General features: G+C 42.2%; 4 protein-coding genes across 5 annotated transcripts; 2 read left to right on the plus strand and 2 right to left on the minus strand.

Moving 5' to 3' along the window:
* Window positions 1–101: 101 nt before the first annotated feature.
* LOC129584681 (translation initiation factor IF-2-like) lies at window positions 102–2,506 on the minus strand. Its single transcript, XM_055476967.1, has 3 exons — window positions 2,157–2,506; window positions 1,348–1,964; window positions 102–830 (listed from the first exon to the last, which is right to left on the minus strand). Exons 1-3 carry the CDS (start codon window positions 2,185–2,187, stop codon window positions 345–347), a joined length of 1,134 nt encoding a protein of 377 aa, XP_055332942.1. The 5' UTR covers window positions 2,188–2,506; the 3' UTR covers window positions 102–344.
* A 162-nt stretch (window positions 2,507–2,668) lies between these two features.
* LOC129584468 (protein HIRA-like) lies at window positions 2,669–8,475 on the plus strand. The gene is made up of 22 exons (XM_055476639.1): window positions 2,669–3,331; window positions 3,388–3,450; window positions 3,522–3,617; window positions 3,748–4,148; window positions 4,247–4,423; window positions 4,535–4,570; window positions 4,639–4,695; window positions 4,756–4,823; window positions 4,884–4,989; window positions 5,049–5,240; window positions 5,365–5,459; window positions 5,520–5,625; window positions 5,705–5,829; window positions 5,952–6,171; window positions 6,242–6,352; window positions 6,416–6,594; window positions 6,659–6,826; window positions 6,912–7,085; window positions 7,282–7,395; window positions 7,486–7,643; window positions 7,864–7,961; window positions 8,044–8,475. The coding sequence occupies exons 1-22, from the start codon at window positions 3,178–3,180 to the stop codon at window positions 8,182–8,184; spliced, it is 3,039 nt and encodes a 1,012-aa protein (XP_055332614.1). The 5' UTR covers window positions 2,669–3,177; the 3' UTR covers window positions 8,185–8,475.
* LOC129584469 (GDP-fucose protein O-fucosyltransferase 1-like) lies at window positions 8,421–10,596 on the minus strand. The gene is made up of 4 exons (XM_055476640.1): window positions 10,262–10,596; window positions 10,093–10,202; window positions 9,737–10,026; window positions 8,421–9,217 (listed from the first exon to the last, which is right to left on the minus strand). Exons 1-4 carry the CDS (start codon window positions 10,422–10,424, stop codon window positions 8,599–8,601), a joined length of 1,182 nt encoding a protein of 393 aa, XP_055332615.1. The 5' UTR covers window positions 10,425–10,596; the 3' UTR covers window positions 8,421–8,598.
* Window positions 10,597–11,082: 486 nt separating this feature from the next.
* On the plus strand, window positions 11,083–13,119 carry LOC129584782 (uncharacterized). 2 transcript variants are annotated; one of them, XR_008689917.1, is made up of 3 exons: window positions 11,083–11,945; window positions 12,300–12,382; window positions 12,731–12,771. XR_008689917.1 is itself a non-coding variant. In XM_055477097.1 (3 exons), the coding sequence occupies exons 1-3, from the start codon at window positions 11,138–11,140 to the stop codon at window positions 12,864–12,866; spliced, it is 1,011 nt and encodes a 336-aa protein (XP_055333072.1). In that variant the 5' UTR covers window positions 11,083–11,137; the 3' UTR covers window positions 12,867–13,119. The 2 variants fall into 2 exon arrangements, 1 of the variants encoding a protein (XP_055333072.1); XM_055477097.1 differs by having other exon boundaries at window positions 11,083–11,929; window positions 12,731–13,119.
* Window positions 13,120–13,379: the final 260 nt, after the last annotated feature.

Here is a 13,379-nt window from a genome sequence, read left to right on the forward strand (position 1 = left end):
TTCTAGTCTTCTACGTTCTACGTACAGTATGTCGATGGTCGCCATTAGCGTGCTCTAATTTCGCTTTAACACGAGCACACGACTGCTTGGACAGAGATGTCTACAGTTTTCCCATTTATTTTTTCTCACTAATTAGAAGTCGCTACTCAATAAAAAAATTCAAGAGATTTCTTCTCGCTTCTGACGTTCATTTAACATAAGAGATTAAAATCATGTATACAGCATATTAAAACGTTGAAAACGTAGTTTGTCGTCAAGAGTTGAATATCAACTTATAAAAGCAAAAAACTGGAGAAACCCTCCTTTTTGACCATCACAAACTCTTTACGTACACATTCACGGAGTTATTTTGTGCCCACACCAAGAAGCTTCTTAATTTTGAACTTGCGTTTCTTTTTCATTTTCTTTGTTGGTTTGTTGGTCAATGTTTGACCTGGATCTTCATCGTCCTCTTCGTATTCCAGCTCTTCTCGGCGTTTAACATTTTCCACCAGATCTTTCAACAACTGCTCTTCTCGGGCTTGATGTGCATCCGTCCGTCGATCGACTGGCATTTCAATAAGCTGTCGCAGTTCTGCCTGAATAAGACGGTGTTCCGCGTTCAGCTCTTCCAACAATTCCATCACGCGGTTCTCGTCAGCTGAATCCACAGCACCAGTATCGGTGTGTTCAATCTCACGATCATTGGAGCTTTTTGTCAGAGTCGGACGTTTTATGAAAACTGGACTGGCACCAGCGGATGAATCTCCGGATTTCGGTGGTTGAAATCTGGCTGACGTGATCGACATACCGTTCAATGATGATTCCAGCGAGCGCTCCAAATCAGAATTCTTCAACCAAAAAATAATGTTGCAGAGATAAGCAGTTTTCAAGAAATGCGATTGAGAAAAATCGCAAGTTCAGTATAAACGAATATCAAACAAGCTGCAAAGTAATCAAAATCCTGCTATCGTTACAATAATTTAAGTGAATGGCGACGAGAGTGCGATGAATGCCTTCGTTCACCACACACAAAAAACATCCATGAATCACTACTTTATCACATTATCAGACCATACGTAATCTTGTAAAATAATAAACACTGATAAGCTCTACTTGTTCCATGACAGTTCAGCAAAACGTTTTCGTCGTGCAAAATAATAAAAGCGTACCCAGCTAAAAAATTTGCAAAACAACGCTGTGCCCATATTTTCTAATGGGAGCCCGACAAAAAATCTCCCATTAGAAAATTAACTGACTGGAACTGACAAGAACGCCAGAAACATCCGCCGCTTTTACTAACGACAAAATTGTGACAACACTCGGCGACATTGGCCCGATATATTTAACTTGCAATTTTCGGCTTACGCTCAGATTCGGGGAAACATCCTTTTTAGCTCCCACGGGAGGGGGAGGAGCTGGCTTTTTTGTTTTTCGCATACTTCCGCAGGTCGGCGTGTTACCGTTTATCGTTGGAGCCACATTCGCCGGAGCGATTCTCGACATGTCGTTGTCTTTGCGGGGAACAGGTGGGGCTTGTCTTTTCTTAGGCGTAGTGGCCGCACTGGCACTAGCGCCGCTCGTTTGAGATTCCAAACTGAGGCTGGATGCGGAGCGAGGAGTTCCGGCGCTGGTATCCTGTACTGATAAACCCGAAGAGGATCGCGGTGGGCCGTTCGCAGTGGCATCGATCATCGATATCCTGCGCGGTGCAGGTACTGGAGGTTTGAGCCGCGATGGCGAACCTGCTGAGCCCCGCCGTATTGAAGCATTATCATCGGATGGGACACCTAGGGCAAGGGATTTCCTGGGAGTTGGATTCGGCACGGGTGAGGCATTTCTGGAGGTCTTGAGTGGGAACGAGTGCGGAACAATCGTCTCCTCGTCTTCATCGTCACTCGACCCAAAAGGATTTGTGCTGGGTTTGGCGTTTGGTTTCGCGCCTTCCTCGTCCGAACCGAACGGATTTAAATCTCCCGGATATTCTGCAGAAATTATATGGAATGGGTTAAGTCTGCCAACGCAGCCAGCTGTTGTGCGACAACTACAACATCCTTAACAGGCACTGGCCCTTGATTGCAAAATCAGGCAAAACGTTGGGGCAGTGAACACTTCAGTTAATCCAATCGTTTTGGCTAATAAAAAATATAGCTTCAATTATAAAGCATAGTAATTACCTTTCTCTTCGTGATCAGTAGACTCTGACATGTGGATTGAGAAATTTTAATCAGATCTGGGAATGGGATCCTGTGGAATCTCGAGATTTTCGACTGATGGGAGAAAGGACAAGGTAAGAGGGGGAAAGGAGCTTTTGCGGTTTCAAACGATTCAAAAACAGTAGCACTTGAAGTACCGAGACCTTATCACAATCAAAAACAGACCAAGACTAGCTACTTCTAGATCCCAAATGAAGTTTAAAACCTATTTGGATAAGTTTTGAAATACCCTCATAAAAAGTTCTAATAAGTATGTACAGGACGTTACGTGATCGATAGCAAGATTGCTCAATCATGAAAAAATTGCAGACTGCGACTTCCGCCTGTATTGTTGTCCAGCATGTGTACCGTTTGACAGTCTGTTAGCGGTCGGTTTTGGACTCGGTCGGTCTAAATGCAGCGTAGCTTTGATACCTGAGTTCGGCGATCGGTCGGCTCAGCTCCGGCCGATAAACCAGAATGCGAAACTTTTTGGGCCATGTTGATAAACATGACCATCCATTTCATACCGGACTTCAGTACGACTGTACGAGTAGGATTTATCAAAACATTTCAACTATCTCCTCAAAAGTGGAAGATTTGCCATTTGCGTTTCCTTGTTGCATTTTATAAAAGGGATAACTTCGGGATAGGTGCTTTGATTTCCTGGGTTCCGAAGCCGATGTAGTACATTGATTTGCCAGATCACGTTAACGTTTGCCATCTCGTTTTTTTGTGGCACGGCATCCGTCGTGTTTGTACTGCTGTTAAACTTCCATCCACAACCACAAGCAAGAATAATATATTCGCTTGCTTTTTTGACTTACTGCTGGTGTGGCTTTGTTTTTGCCGAAAATGTGCTCTTCAAGCTGTGTCGAGTTTGGATGGATTTCATTATTTTGTCGTTGTTGCTGTTAATTTACGGTGCTCGCAACCGTAGCTCCTGGATTTTTCGGATGTTTAATTAGAATACGCGGGTGTTAAAACTTGTGCGAGGAACACAATGGCAAAAGATGGCAGCGAACCCGATACAAGTCGGCAGCACCTCAAAGAAATTATTCCTAACGGGAACCATGCGCGCACCTACAGCAGCCGAATACGGCCGGAGGACAGAGGACGGGCATTCATCATGCAGCTCAAATTCACAAATTTTGACAGTATGCAACCTGGGTGGTTTTCAGTCGACGGCATGTATTGAGTGTATTTTTTGCAGAAAGCTTGATTTATGCAATTGACGTTCATCCGGACGGAACGCGTTTTGCAGCCGGGGGAATGGGTATGTCGACAAAGTTGTACATTGATCAAGGAATTTACGATTAGATTCAAGGCTTCTTTTATCATGGTCAGGTGATGATTCCGGGCGATTGTGCATTTGGCATATTAATTCGCTGAAACCGGACCGCGTGGATATTCGTTTAATTACCCAACTGGACAACCATACAGGCAAGTCGCAGTAATCAGCATCAGTAAACATTCGCGTGGAATGCTGGATTTTCGAAATTATATTGGGAAATTAATTCAGAGAAATAGGAGTGTATTATTAGGTTTTATGACTTTTATCTTTAACTTTCAGCGTGCGTCAACTGCTTACGGTGGTCACACAAAGGGAACTATTTAGCTTCCGGTGCTGGAGACAGTCTGGTTATGATTTGGCAGCAGACTCGCATTGGTGAGGCGGAAAATTGGCGGCGCGTCCATGCTTTGCACAAGCACACCGCTGATGTTTTGGGTGTGAACTGGAGTCCCAATGATGCCATGCTGGCCTCCTGCAGTGTGGATAACAGTATTATTATCTGGGATGTCCAGAAGAATTTCGAAAGTATTATAGTGCTCAAGGAACAGAACGGCACGGTGAAGGGCGTTGTGTGGGATCCTATTGGGAAATACCTAGCCACCCAGTCGGATGAGCGAATTAAAGTCTGGCGAACGGCAGACTGGAAGCTCCAGCATAATATTAGCGATTTTTTTGACAAGGTTTGTTATTGATTTAGTATACTGATTGCACGTTGGAGTTGCGGTGGAAGAGATTGAAAGCCGTTCTTTTACGATTAATAAATTAGCTTGATTTACAGTGCCATGGTAGTACGCAAGTTCTTCGGCTCGATTGGTCTACAGATGGTATGAATATAATTTCTTCACATGCTACCAATGAAGGCCGACCTGTGGCACAGATTATTGAAAGGGGTGCGCAGGATGCCTGGAAATCTGTGAATTATTTTGCTGGACATTCCAGGCCAGTTGTGTGCGTGGTAAGTTTGCATGTTGCCCTGTAGAGCGTACGCTATCTGAAAGCATTTTGATTTGAGATTTATCTATTTTGAGGTTCCTGGTTTTTCCTTCTTTATGTGTGCTTTTTGCAGCGGTTTAATCCGAGAATGTTCACGATGAAGGACGAGGTAAAACAAACCTAAATCTGAAAAAGAAAAATCACAATGTACTAATGTTAACACGATGTATTTTGTAGAATACGCCCTACTGTGTGTGTGCAACGGGAAGTCGGGACCATAATATTTGCGTCTGGGTATGCATTAATGTTTTATGGGCTGCAGTGTCTTTTCTTAAACATAAACTGTTGTTTTAGACATTTCAACACAAACGACCGCATGTATTTACCGGATTATTCGATGCACCCGTGATGGATATTTCGTGGTAAAATTTCATAAAGATGGCTAAAAGTTTATGCCATTCTTTTCATGGGCTTTTTTCAAGGTTTCCTGATGGATACTCTATGCTGGCTTGTGGTCTTGATGGTAAAATTGCCTACATATATTGCGGAAAATTAATAACCGGCAAAGCTATCACGAAAGACCAACAAGTAAGTATTCCCTTATCTACTGAACTTTGCGGAAAGGGCTTAATTAGAGTTGTTTCCAGTCTCAAGCCTTGACAAAGTTATACGGCAAGTCCGTTTTGGATACTATAGCAAATCTCCTGGGATCGAATACCATCGTCGAATCATCTGTTTTTTTGGACGCCCAGGAAGCCGAAAAACGACGCAAAGACAACCCTCAAAACACATCAACATCCTCCGCACAACCGGCACAGCTCCGTCTACCTTACGAAGGAGTAAGATGAATTAATCGACCTGAAGTTTTGGGTTTTCTTGAAAATCTTTTTTTTTGTAATTGCAATACTCAGGAGTAACCGACGGTATTAAATTTCCAACTTTTGAATAAACCGAAATTTTTAGATACCTTTGACCAAACAAATTGAAACTCGCTTGCCGGATGGACGTCTGAGAATTACGCCTGTATTTATCCCCGAATCTGTTCCTCAGCCTATGACGTAAGCTGTAATTTGTTTAGTAATTATTTCTTGTAGTTTGTTGATTATTCGAATTTCTAGAAGCTTTGGCATGGTTATAAATGGCGCTCACAGTGACAGTACCCTGGATGAGCGATCTCAGCAGAGCAATTCAGCCGTGAGCGACGGTGTCAAGGAAGAGCCAGCTGTTAGTAGCATTGTTACATTCATATTTTGATAGTATTGTTCTGAGTTGTCTTATGTATATTTCATTACTGTATTGTTAGGCCCCACCAGTACCTATGTCTCGACCACTTGGACCATCCGCTCTCAAGGCAGCATCCCGAAGTGTGGTTTCGTTGCCGAAAAAACCGGAGAAGGTTGCAGTAGCACCCCCGCCACCTAAGAAAGTGTAATCAACGTTGATGTTACAGCTAATTCTGACTAAACGATGAATGCAGTTGGATAGTTGCGCAAATCGTTTCGTTTTTCTTTTATAGTTAATAACATACTTCTACGGTATTTATTCTCTAGAAAACCGGTAGAAAATGGCGAAAAAGCCGTGGAAAAGGAAAAGAAGAAGACGACTACAACTTCAGACAAAGCGCCAGTTGGACCAGCTCCAAACAAACGGAGCGCCCCTGCTCCGGCCGCTGTGGAAAACGTAGCCCCGGTCGAAAAAGATGTGGAAATTGTCGTTGAAAAATCCGTCCCAAAACCCGCACTATTGGATAGTGTTCTTAAAAAAAGCGCAGTATGTATATCAGTCTGAATATCATTTTCATTACAGTACTGGATGCAGTTTGTGCTTGTGAATTTTTTAGCCGCAACCAGTGGACATAATAAAACATGCCCCACGACCAGACCGACGACCCGGTCCACCAACTGGACGCAGACTTCCCTTGCCTCCTCTGCTGCCAAAATTGACCGCGAATGTACGTAAAGAAGTTTATTTATCAGTGACAGAAGTAAATCGGGACCTTTGATTGTTAATTCAGGTTGAGCATTCTGGTGGAATCGAAAACGGCGATACCGCTGCACTAGTCGTGGAAAATGAAATTGAGCCAGGGAATCTTAGTCTTTTGACAAGATTTCACAAAATCCAGTATTTGATTGGTGGACGTGCTCGGTGGATACAGTATCTCGCTTCTCCAATCGTCCTGGTGGCAACGAATGAGTAATAAATAGAGACTGAGCTTTAATTTTTTTGCTGCTTACTCTTTCTTAAAAAATTTTGGCAGGAACGTTTGCTGTACAATCTGCCAAGACCACTCTCTTAATGTCTGGTCAAGCGATTCGGGTTCGCTCCTGGCTAGTCACTTTTTAAGTGCAGCCGGCGTGCAGTTGGCCTGCTCGAAAAATGCTATCTTGGTCATTACAGCAGATGCAAAAGTGGATATGTGGAAACGGTAAGTCCATGAACTGTTAATTGCCCGTCTTTTTGTGAAATTTGGACTGCTGTGGAAACCGTTCTTAACGGGAAATGTTTTCCAGGTTACACGTATTTGAAAGGTGGAGAAGGCAAAGCTTAGGAAGTATTGAATGGATGTTGCGCAGTCCCGGTGGAATAGTGAACGTTGTTAACACAAATGTCACCGAAACGGAAGTTCCTGTAGTGACTTTGTCGGACCACCGTTGTTTTATCTGTGATATATCCGATCTTACTTGGTTCGTCGTCTATGCTCGTGCAGTACTGATATTTTAGGATGGTCCCTAACTTGCTTTTTATCAGTAACCGGTGTTTGCGGGTTCCGTTCCAGCATTCTATACCAGGAAGTGTAGACTGCTGTATATATATGATATCTGGTGTTTTTCTGCATATATACCATTTTTGCCTTTTTCATGTGTGTGTGACTTTCTTTAGGAGCGTCGTTCACGATGATGTGATTCGTTTTGGAAATTATTTGGCTGTATCTGGTGGCTTGCGGGCCGATGTCCTGGATAGTGGGGGTCCGCTGTCGAAATTACAAAAAATCAGGTTAGTCGTTATGATAAAAACATGTCTTTGATAATATTCGCTTCTTCTTTTACGGTTTAATCTTTGTCGAAACTTAATTACCTTCTTTAGGAGTGGATCATCTGTTGGACGCAATGTTAGTCCGGAAGTTAGCCGCACACTTCTGCTCAATCATATGGAAAAGCAAATGCACCTCGCTCGCGTCCTTAAATCGCCTTCGGAGTATCAGAGTTGGCAGCTAGGATATGTCCAGTTTTTGGTTGATAATGGTAAAATCTGTTAACGGTTTCTGTTACGCATTGCGAAAATTAGTATTGCGGAGCTTTTTCCTGAAGCCAGCACAGATTTTCTTTTGATACCGATTCGTTCTCAAGTTTTTTTAAGTTTTAATGGGCATTAAGTTGAATTACTTACAAGATTAAATTTGGCTTTGATCAGCATAGCTCGCACTGGTTTTGTTATTACTATTTACTCGTTCATCTTTTACAGACTCAGTTCTTCGCCTGAGGACATTATTGGATTCGCTAATGGGCCCACCCGGCAACACTGAAGATTTGGAAGAATCAACCTGGGAACCAGAAATTTTGGTATGCTAGAAGGAAAGGCTTGTCAACTGCTTCGATAACACCTGCTAATAATAATATTTGCGCTGCTTTTTTGACTTTTTAGGGAATTGCAAAACGAGCAATGCTGGAAAAGTTGTTACCATTGCTAGGTCGAAAAACTCAGTTTCAGAGAATGTTCATTGAGTACAGGCAGCGACTCGATTTGTTTGGAGTACGAAACCTTTTCGCCACCCAGGATCATTGAAACGTCTGTCTTCGATTACTCTAGTTTACGCACAGAATGCTTTATAGATCTTACAGTTGATTTTCTTTGTCCATAAGCCCCAGTTGTACATACAGTGTAGTATTTTGACAGCCCCGTGCCTTTTACTGGCAGTGGCTGCGTTCAGTTTTTGACGGAAGTTTTTTTTGGTTTTATACGTTGTTTTTGTTGTTAGCTGCGTGTTCGAGCTAAATTTTCAGAGGAACATTTTATCGCGTAATGGGTTTTTCAGAGTGTTTCGGTTTGGTTAATTAAACCCGAAGTAAAATAACGGATGGATTTTTTCACCGTCTCGCTTTAAACTGGAAAACAGTTTACACCAGTTACGAGCTGGAAACCAATTCTCAAAAGTCGCACTTGAAAAGTTAGAAATATAAACCAAAACAAATTGCGCTTTTAAAGCTCTTCGTGAACATATTCCTTGGAGATTCCAAAGTAGAGAGTGGGACGATGCGAAACGTCCCTTTCTCGCCTCACAAATGACGAAAAAGAAGAGACGCAATTACCAATAAAAACACCACTTCGACCCAAAATGTACATGTCTATCTGCGGAACGTCCAAACTGCCATGGATGATGTTAACATTCTTTATTGCTTTTTTAAAGCGCTTCAAATAAGGATCGTGATCAGTAGCAATAAACAAATGTTTAAATCCCAGGACTTCCAGTTCACTGGCCACCCTGCGGATGACATCCTCCTCCGTTGGCAAACAGATTGCCCGTGTTACAGCATTGGAAGGATTTTCTCCTAGGCACTGCGTAGATGCCATGAGATTCTTTAATCCGTGCCGATCTTCGTTCAGCAGATCGCACGCTCGCACCCAGTCTTCACCATTGCGAAGGTGAACTCCCAGGAACGGTTCGGTTCCAAACTTCTCGGTGATAAACGCGTCGCCACGCTGCTGTATTTCTTCGGACCAGGCCACATACTTTTGAATGTGCCAGTGACGGAGGGGAACCGGAAATGGTGCCGGTGGACCGCGCAGAGCAATTACGGGATACGTTTCTGCTGGAAATCTAGGGCGGACACAGGCTCACAATAACGTTAATATCATTGTGTAAGTTGTCCAGTATTAAAAAATTTAATTTTAAAATAATAGTGATAACATGATTAGTTTTACCATATCCAGATACAAAATTTTCTACCGAGCTATTAAAAGAATAGAAGTATCCATGTTGCATATAAATTTTCAAAGGCATGTCTCGATCGTTCTACTCTGTACTTACCCGTAAACGCAAAAAAACAACTGCTAAGGCATTGTCTGTATTTGGCTATTCGCAATACCAAAATCCTTCACAGCACTTAATTACTTTCAATGCTGGAACGCCGACAAACAATGTCCAGTAAGTTCGAAAATTACAGTAATTAATGCAGAAGCCAACAAGAGAATTTTTCAGCTGACCACATATATTTGGAAAAAAAATTTACTTTCATCAAAGCAAATTACAGTACGATTCCTAACGGCAGCACCAAAAGAAACATACAGCAGATTATTTTCTATTTTTCTAATATCAGCGTAGAAAATTAGAAATTACCTGCTTATCCAATTTTCTGCTTCGGTATCATCAAAATACAGTCCCTGTATATTCTCCGAAGCAGTGAATTCAGGCACTCCAACAGCATCCCAAAACTCAGCGAAGAATTGGACATTCGTCGTGCATGGTTTTTCCTTGTTCTCCGCATGCTGAAAATGGCAGAAGGCCACACGTTTGTCCTGTGACCAATGCGATTCGCCAAAGTTGTCCATAAATTCGCTGGCCAGCACAACACGATGAAAGCGCCGTAACGGTTCCACTTGGAAGATACTGTTGAAAGGCACCATTTGCTATGGCAAAAGATGCAACCGTTATCCCCGTTGTACCATGCTGTTACTTGAGAACAAATAAATTACCCGTTGTTCAGCACCATAACTCCGCCATGGTGGTAGTATCAGTGTGCGATTTAACGCTTTGGCGAACGCCAGTGTACCAAGGAACTGATCCGCCTGGTTCCCGAAACGACCTAACCAGCGGATAGCAATGAGAGCTGACCATAATTTATAGCACCACAAAATCATTTACCATGACACGGACAATAAAAGATATAGCCGTTCTGGTCCCATACCAGTGAATCAGATGTTCCCGCAGAAGTGGACACTGGTCTTGTTTCTGTATCAGCCTCAGTGGTACAAAGACGGTACCATGACATAAACGCCAGGAATATGCTGCTGAGAGCCTGCTGCATTTTTCTGCGTGGAAATTCTGCAGATGAAAACCGAGCTGAATTTCACTACATGTTAGAGGAAGGAAATCGTAAAAAAATAACGATAAAATTCAGAATCAGTGTGAAATTGCCGTCGTCCAAACGGGACCAAACTAATTAAACTGTTCGGGAAGCGTAGAATACGGGCTGCACTCACCAGTCACAGTCAGTAATAATACTGTACTGGTATACTATGGTTCGTAGTATGGGCCATGTAGGGATTAGGGAGTGCCCTGCTTTTACGGCACTGTCGGCACATACAGTTGCTTATTTAATTACTGTGAATTATTAAAGAATTTAGGTCTTCTTTAAGCTGTTATTTCAAAGTGTAGATATTTGTCTACCAGCGCGGACTTTTTGTCACGTACACTGGCTGGTGCCGAAGAAAGCATAAGTGTAATAGTGCAATATTGAAGCAACTGAAACACTGATCGTCAACAATCGCCACTTTCGATTGGAATTAATTGTGCTTCTTAAGATTTAGATAAGTACGCTGTACGAATGACAGTGCAGTAACATCCTGGTAAGCTATTGTGGACACTGGACAGCGTTCTGTTCTACGAATCGTTTTGTCATGCACAAGCAAGAGAGGAGCGCTGTCTTATTCAAAGTTATGCAATATATGTGGATACGGAATTAATGTAAAGCTTTCTCTGGCATAAACAGTGAACCGGAATCCGTTTCGTGCTGTGCATATGAAGAATCTGCCGCGCTGTTGTCGTTTGTCGCCAGTTCAACGGGTCGTTTTCGTAAATACGCTTAATAATATTGTCTCAAAAATATCTCAAAACCAACGCGAATTTGAGGTAATGAAAGTACAGTTTTTTGCATGTAATTGTGCTTATCGATCGAGAATTTTTCAAAGAATCCTGCGCGCCCATCTTTATCAAATGTGCTGCATTTTTGGCGGACTTGCATTCTGGCGGAAAGTTTTCGAAGTATTCGTGGAACCCGCCCCTAAGCGGCGCTCCAACTACTGTACGAACGAGATACTGGCCGTGAGAAAGAACCCATCATGCCTCAGTTTGGAGTTGTCGGGCTCCAGCGGCGCACCACCCCATCTGAAGTGCATTACCGAATACGATGACTGGACATTTGTCGAGTGGGCTGACATTCCCGCGTGTCTATTGAATAGCTCAGTTAAATCGAATCCGCCGCTGGTGGTGGACAATAACGGACCGGAAGTGAACGCTGAGGACTGCAAGATTCTTAACATCGATGATCTGAGTGAACTGGTGATATCCTTAACCACATCACTACCGGCTCTGGCGCGCTTCGCGAAGCTGGACTTGACGTATAGTACCGATCAGCATGGATACGGTCTGCATAATCTGTATCGCCGGGTTGGCGACAGCGAAGCGCCGGTACTGATCATTATCGAGGACGCTCAGGGTCATGTTTTCGGTGCACTGATCTCCTGTCCTCCGAAAATCTCCCGGTTCTTTACGGGAAACGGGGAAAGCATGGTATTCTGTCGGGAAATCGAGGCACGTCAGATAATGCGTATGTATAGTTACACACCGAATTGCTTCTATAGTTGCACTTGTACTTTAATGATTCCTTAATGTAAGGTAATACTGTGAGTAATACGACGCTGCGGAGGAGGACAAAACGTGTCTTCCCATAATGAGTTTGTATGGGAATCAAAATAGCCACACTAATTCGTCCCAGATACTGTGAATTTGTGCTAGCGTAATTGGATTAACTTGCATTATGCCGATTTTGATTATATTTGAAGTATTTGTATCTAACTGACGTTAGATCAAATTAACAATAACGTAACGCGATAAAAAACGAAAATAAAAATATTATTAGAACCAATACCTCAATATCTCTGAACAAAATTTTTTTTTGCAGTGGCATTTACATAAGTGGACGGATACAAGCAACTACAACATTATGAAAGGCGAGCTGGATTCCCTCACAATCGGATGTGCGAGGTTTGTGTTTAATTGTGTTTTACCCGTAGAACGGAAAATTTTTCATCGTCCAGTAACTCCATGTTACTGGTCGGGTCAGGTTGATAACATAATAGCATAGAGCAATATCCGTACTACAGAATCCGTGTACAGATCTGAATTTGGTTTTTTACTATAGAAATGGCAATGTGCATTATTTTTTTCGATGTGGCAGGCAAAGCACAATATACACTAGTAGAAAAACTAGAAATTTATGCAATAAAGAACGCAATGAGAAAATTTTCACTCAGCTATACATACTTACAAATAGTACACACGAGATACAATATCTATATTATATATGCCTAGATCTGTTCTAATTTTTTACAGTGGGGCAGCTGCAATCTGGCTGGATGAAAGTCTATATCGTGGCCGAACACAAGGTTGCAACACGTTTTCCAGTGATCCATTATGTGACTGTGGAGATTTCTTGATTAAAGCTGTCGAAATGTGGACTTTTGTGTAATAGCCTCGGACACCGGCGAAAAAAGTTCAATCACGAAATTCTGCCTACTGGTAGATTTCAGTTTGCATTTTTTTGTTTAAGTGTTAATTGCTTTTAAATTTTTTGGGCAGTAGAACTTTTCAATCGAGTAAGTACAGGTGTGTATGTACGTGTTTTAGTTTTACGAATTCTTATATGCGCTGTATTCAATGATCATATTAGCCTAAGCACGGATATTTTGATAGAATGTACTCATATACAAATTGTATTTGTATATGTTGTAGTGCTGAAGACACTATATTTTGTACCTACCATTGTATCTGTACAGTAATTTCGTAATATTTTGACACGGTGCCGCAAATTGTACATTGCTGTAATTTTTGTGATGTTGTAAATGGATATTACCAAGCCTGATTTAGACAGCCATATTAATGGGAAAGGATTCGAATGTCTAATAACTGAACCGAGCGTAAGTTATTACAAATAAAACGCAAATTCTATGCCTGCAGTATTTTAAACAGTTACTAGTCTGCA

This window comes from Paramacrobiotus metropolitanus, unplaced genomic scaffold (genome assembly GCF_019649055.1).
Source record: "Paramacrobiotus metropolitanus isolate TYO unplaced genomic scaffold, Prichtersi_v1.0 Parri_scaffold0000014, whole genome shotgun sequence".
NCBI classification, from domain to species: domain Eukaryota; kingdom Metazoa; phylum Tardigrada; class Eutardigrada; order Parachela; family Macrobiotidae; genus Paramacrobiotus; species Paramacrobiotus metropolitanus.

Bases quoted from the DNA above. Each gene is read 5' to 3' on its own strand.
- LOC129584782 (XM_055477097.1), top strand. From the start codon at position 11,138: ATGAAGAATCTGCCGCGCTGTTGTCGTTTGTCGCCAGTTCAACGGGTC. The intron at 11,930-12,299 runs GCACGTCAGATA...TTTTTTTTGCAG, and splicing joins TATTCTGTCGGGAAATCGAG to TGGCATTTACATAAGTGGAC. The intron at 12,383-12,730 runs GTTTGTGTTTAA...AATTTTTTACAG, and splicing joins CTCACAATCGGATGTGCGAG to TGGGGCAGCTGCAATCTGGC.
- LOC129584469 (XM_055476640.1), bottom strand. From the start codon at position 10,424: ATGCAGCAGGCTCTCAGCAGCATATTCCTGGCGTTTATGTCATGGTAC. The intron at 10,203-10,261 runs GTAAATGATTTT...TCCGCTGGTTAG, and splicing joins CTTTTATTGTCCGTGTCATG to GTCGTTTCGGGAACCAGGCG. The intron at 9,218-9,736 runs GTAATTTCTAAT...TGTCCGCCCTAG, and splicing joins GCAGAAAATTGGATAAGCAG to ATTTCCAGCAGAAACGTATC.
- LOC129584681 (XM_055476967.1), bottom strand. From the start codon at position 2,187: ATGTCAGAGTCTACTGATCACGAAGAGAAAG. The intron at 1,965-2,156 runs GTAATTACTATG...TAATTTCTGCAG, and splicing joins TACTGATCACGAAGAGAAAG to AATATCCGGGAGATTTAAAT. The intron at 831-1,347 runs GTAAGCCGAAAA...TTTTGGTTGAAG, and splicing joins ATGTTTCCCCGAATCTGAGC to AATTCTGATTTGGAGCGCTC.
- LOC129584468 (XM_055476639.1), top strand. From the start codon at position 3,178: ATGGCAAAAGATGGCAGCGAACCCGATACAAGTCGGCAGCACCTCAAA. The intron at 3,451-3,521 runs GTATGTCGACAA...TATCATGGTCAG, and splicing joins TTTTGCAGCCGGGGGAATGG to GTGATGATTCCGGGCGATTG. The intron at 6,172-6,241 runs GTATGTATATCA...TGAATTTTTTAG, and splicing joins GTGTTCTTAAAAAAAGCGCA to CCGCAACCAGTGGACATAAT.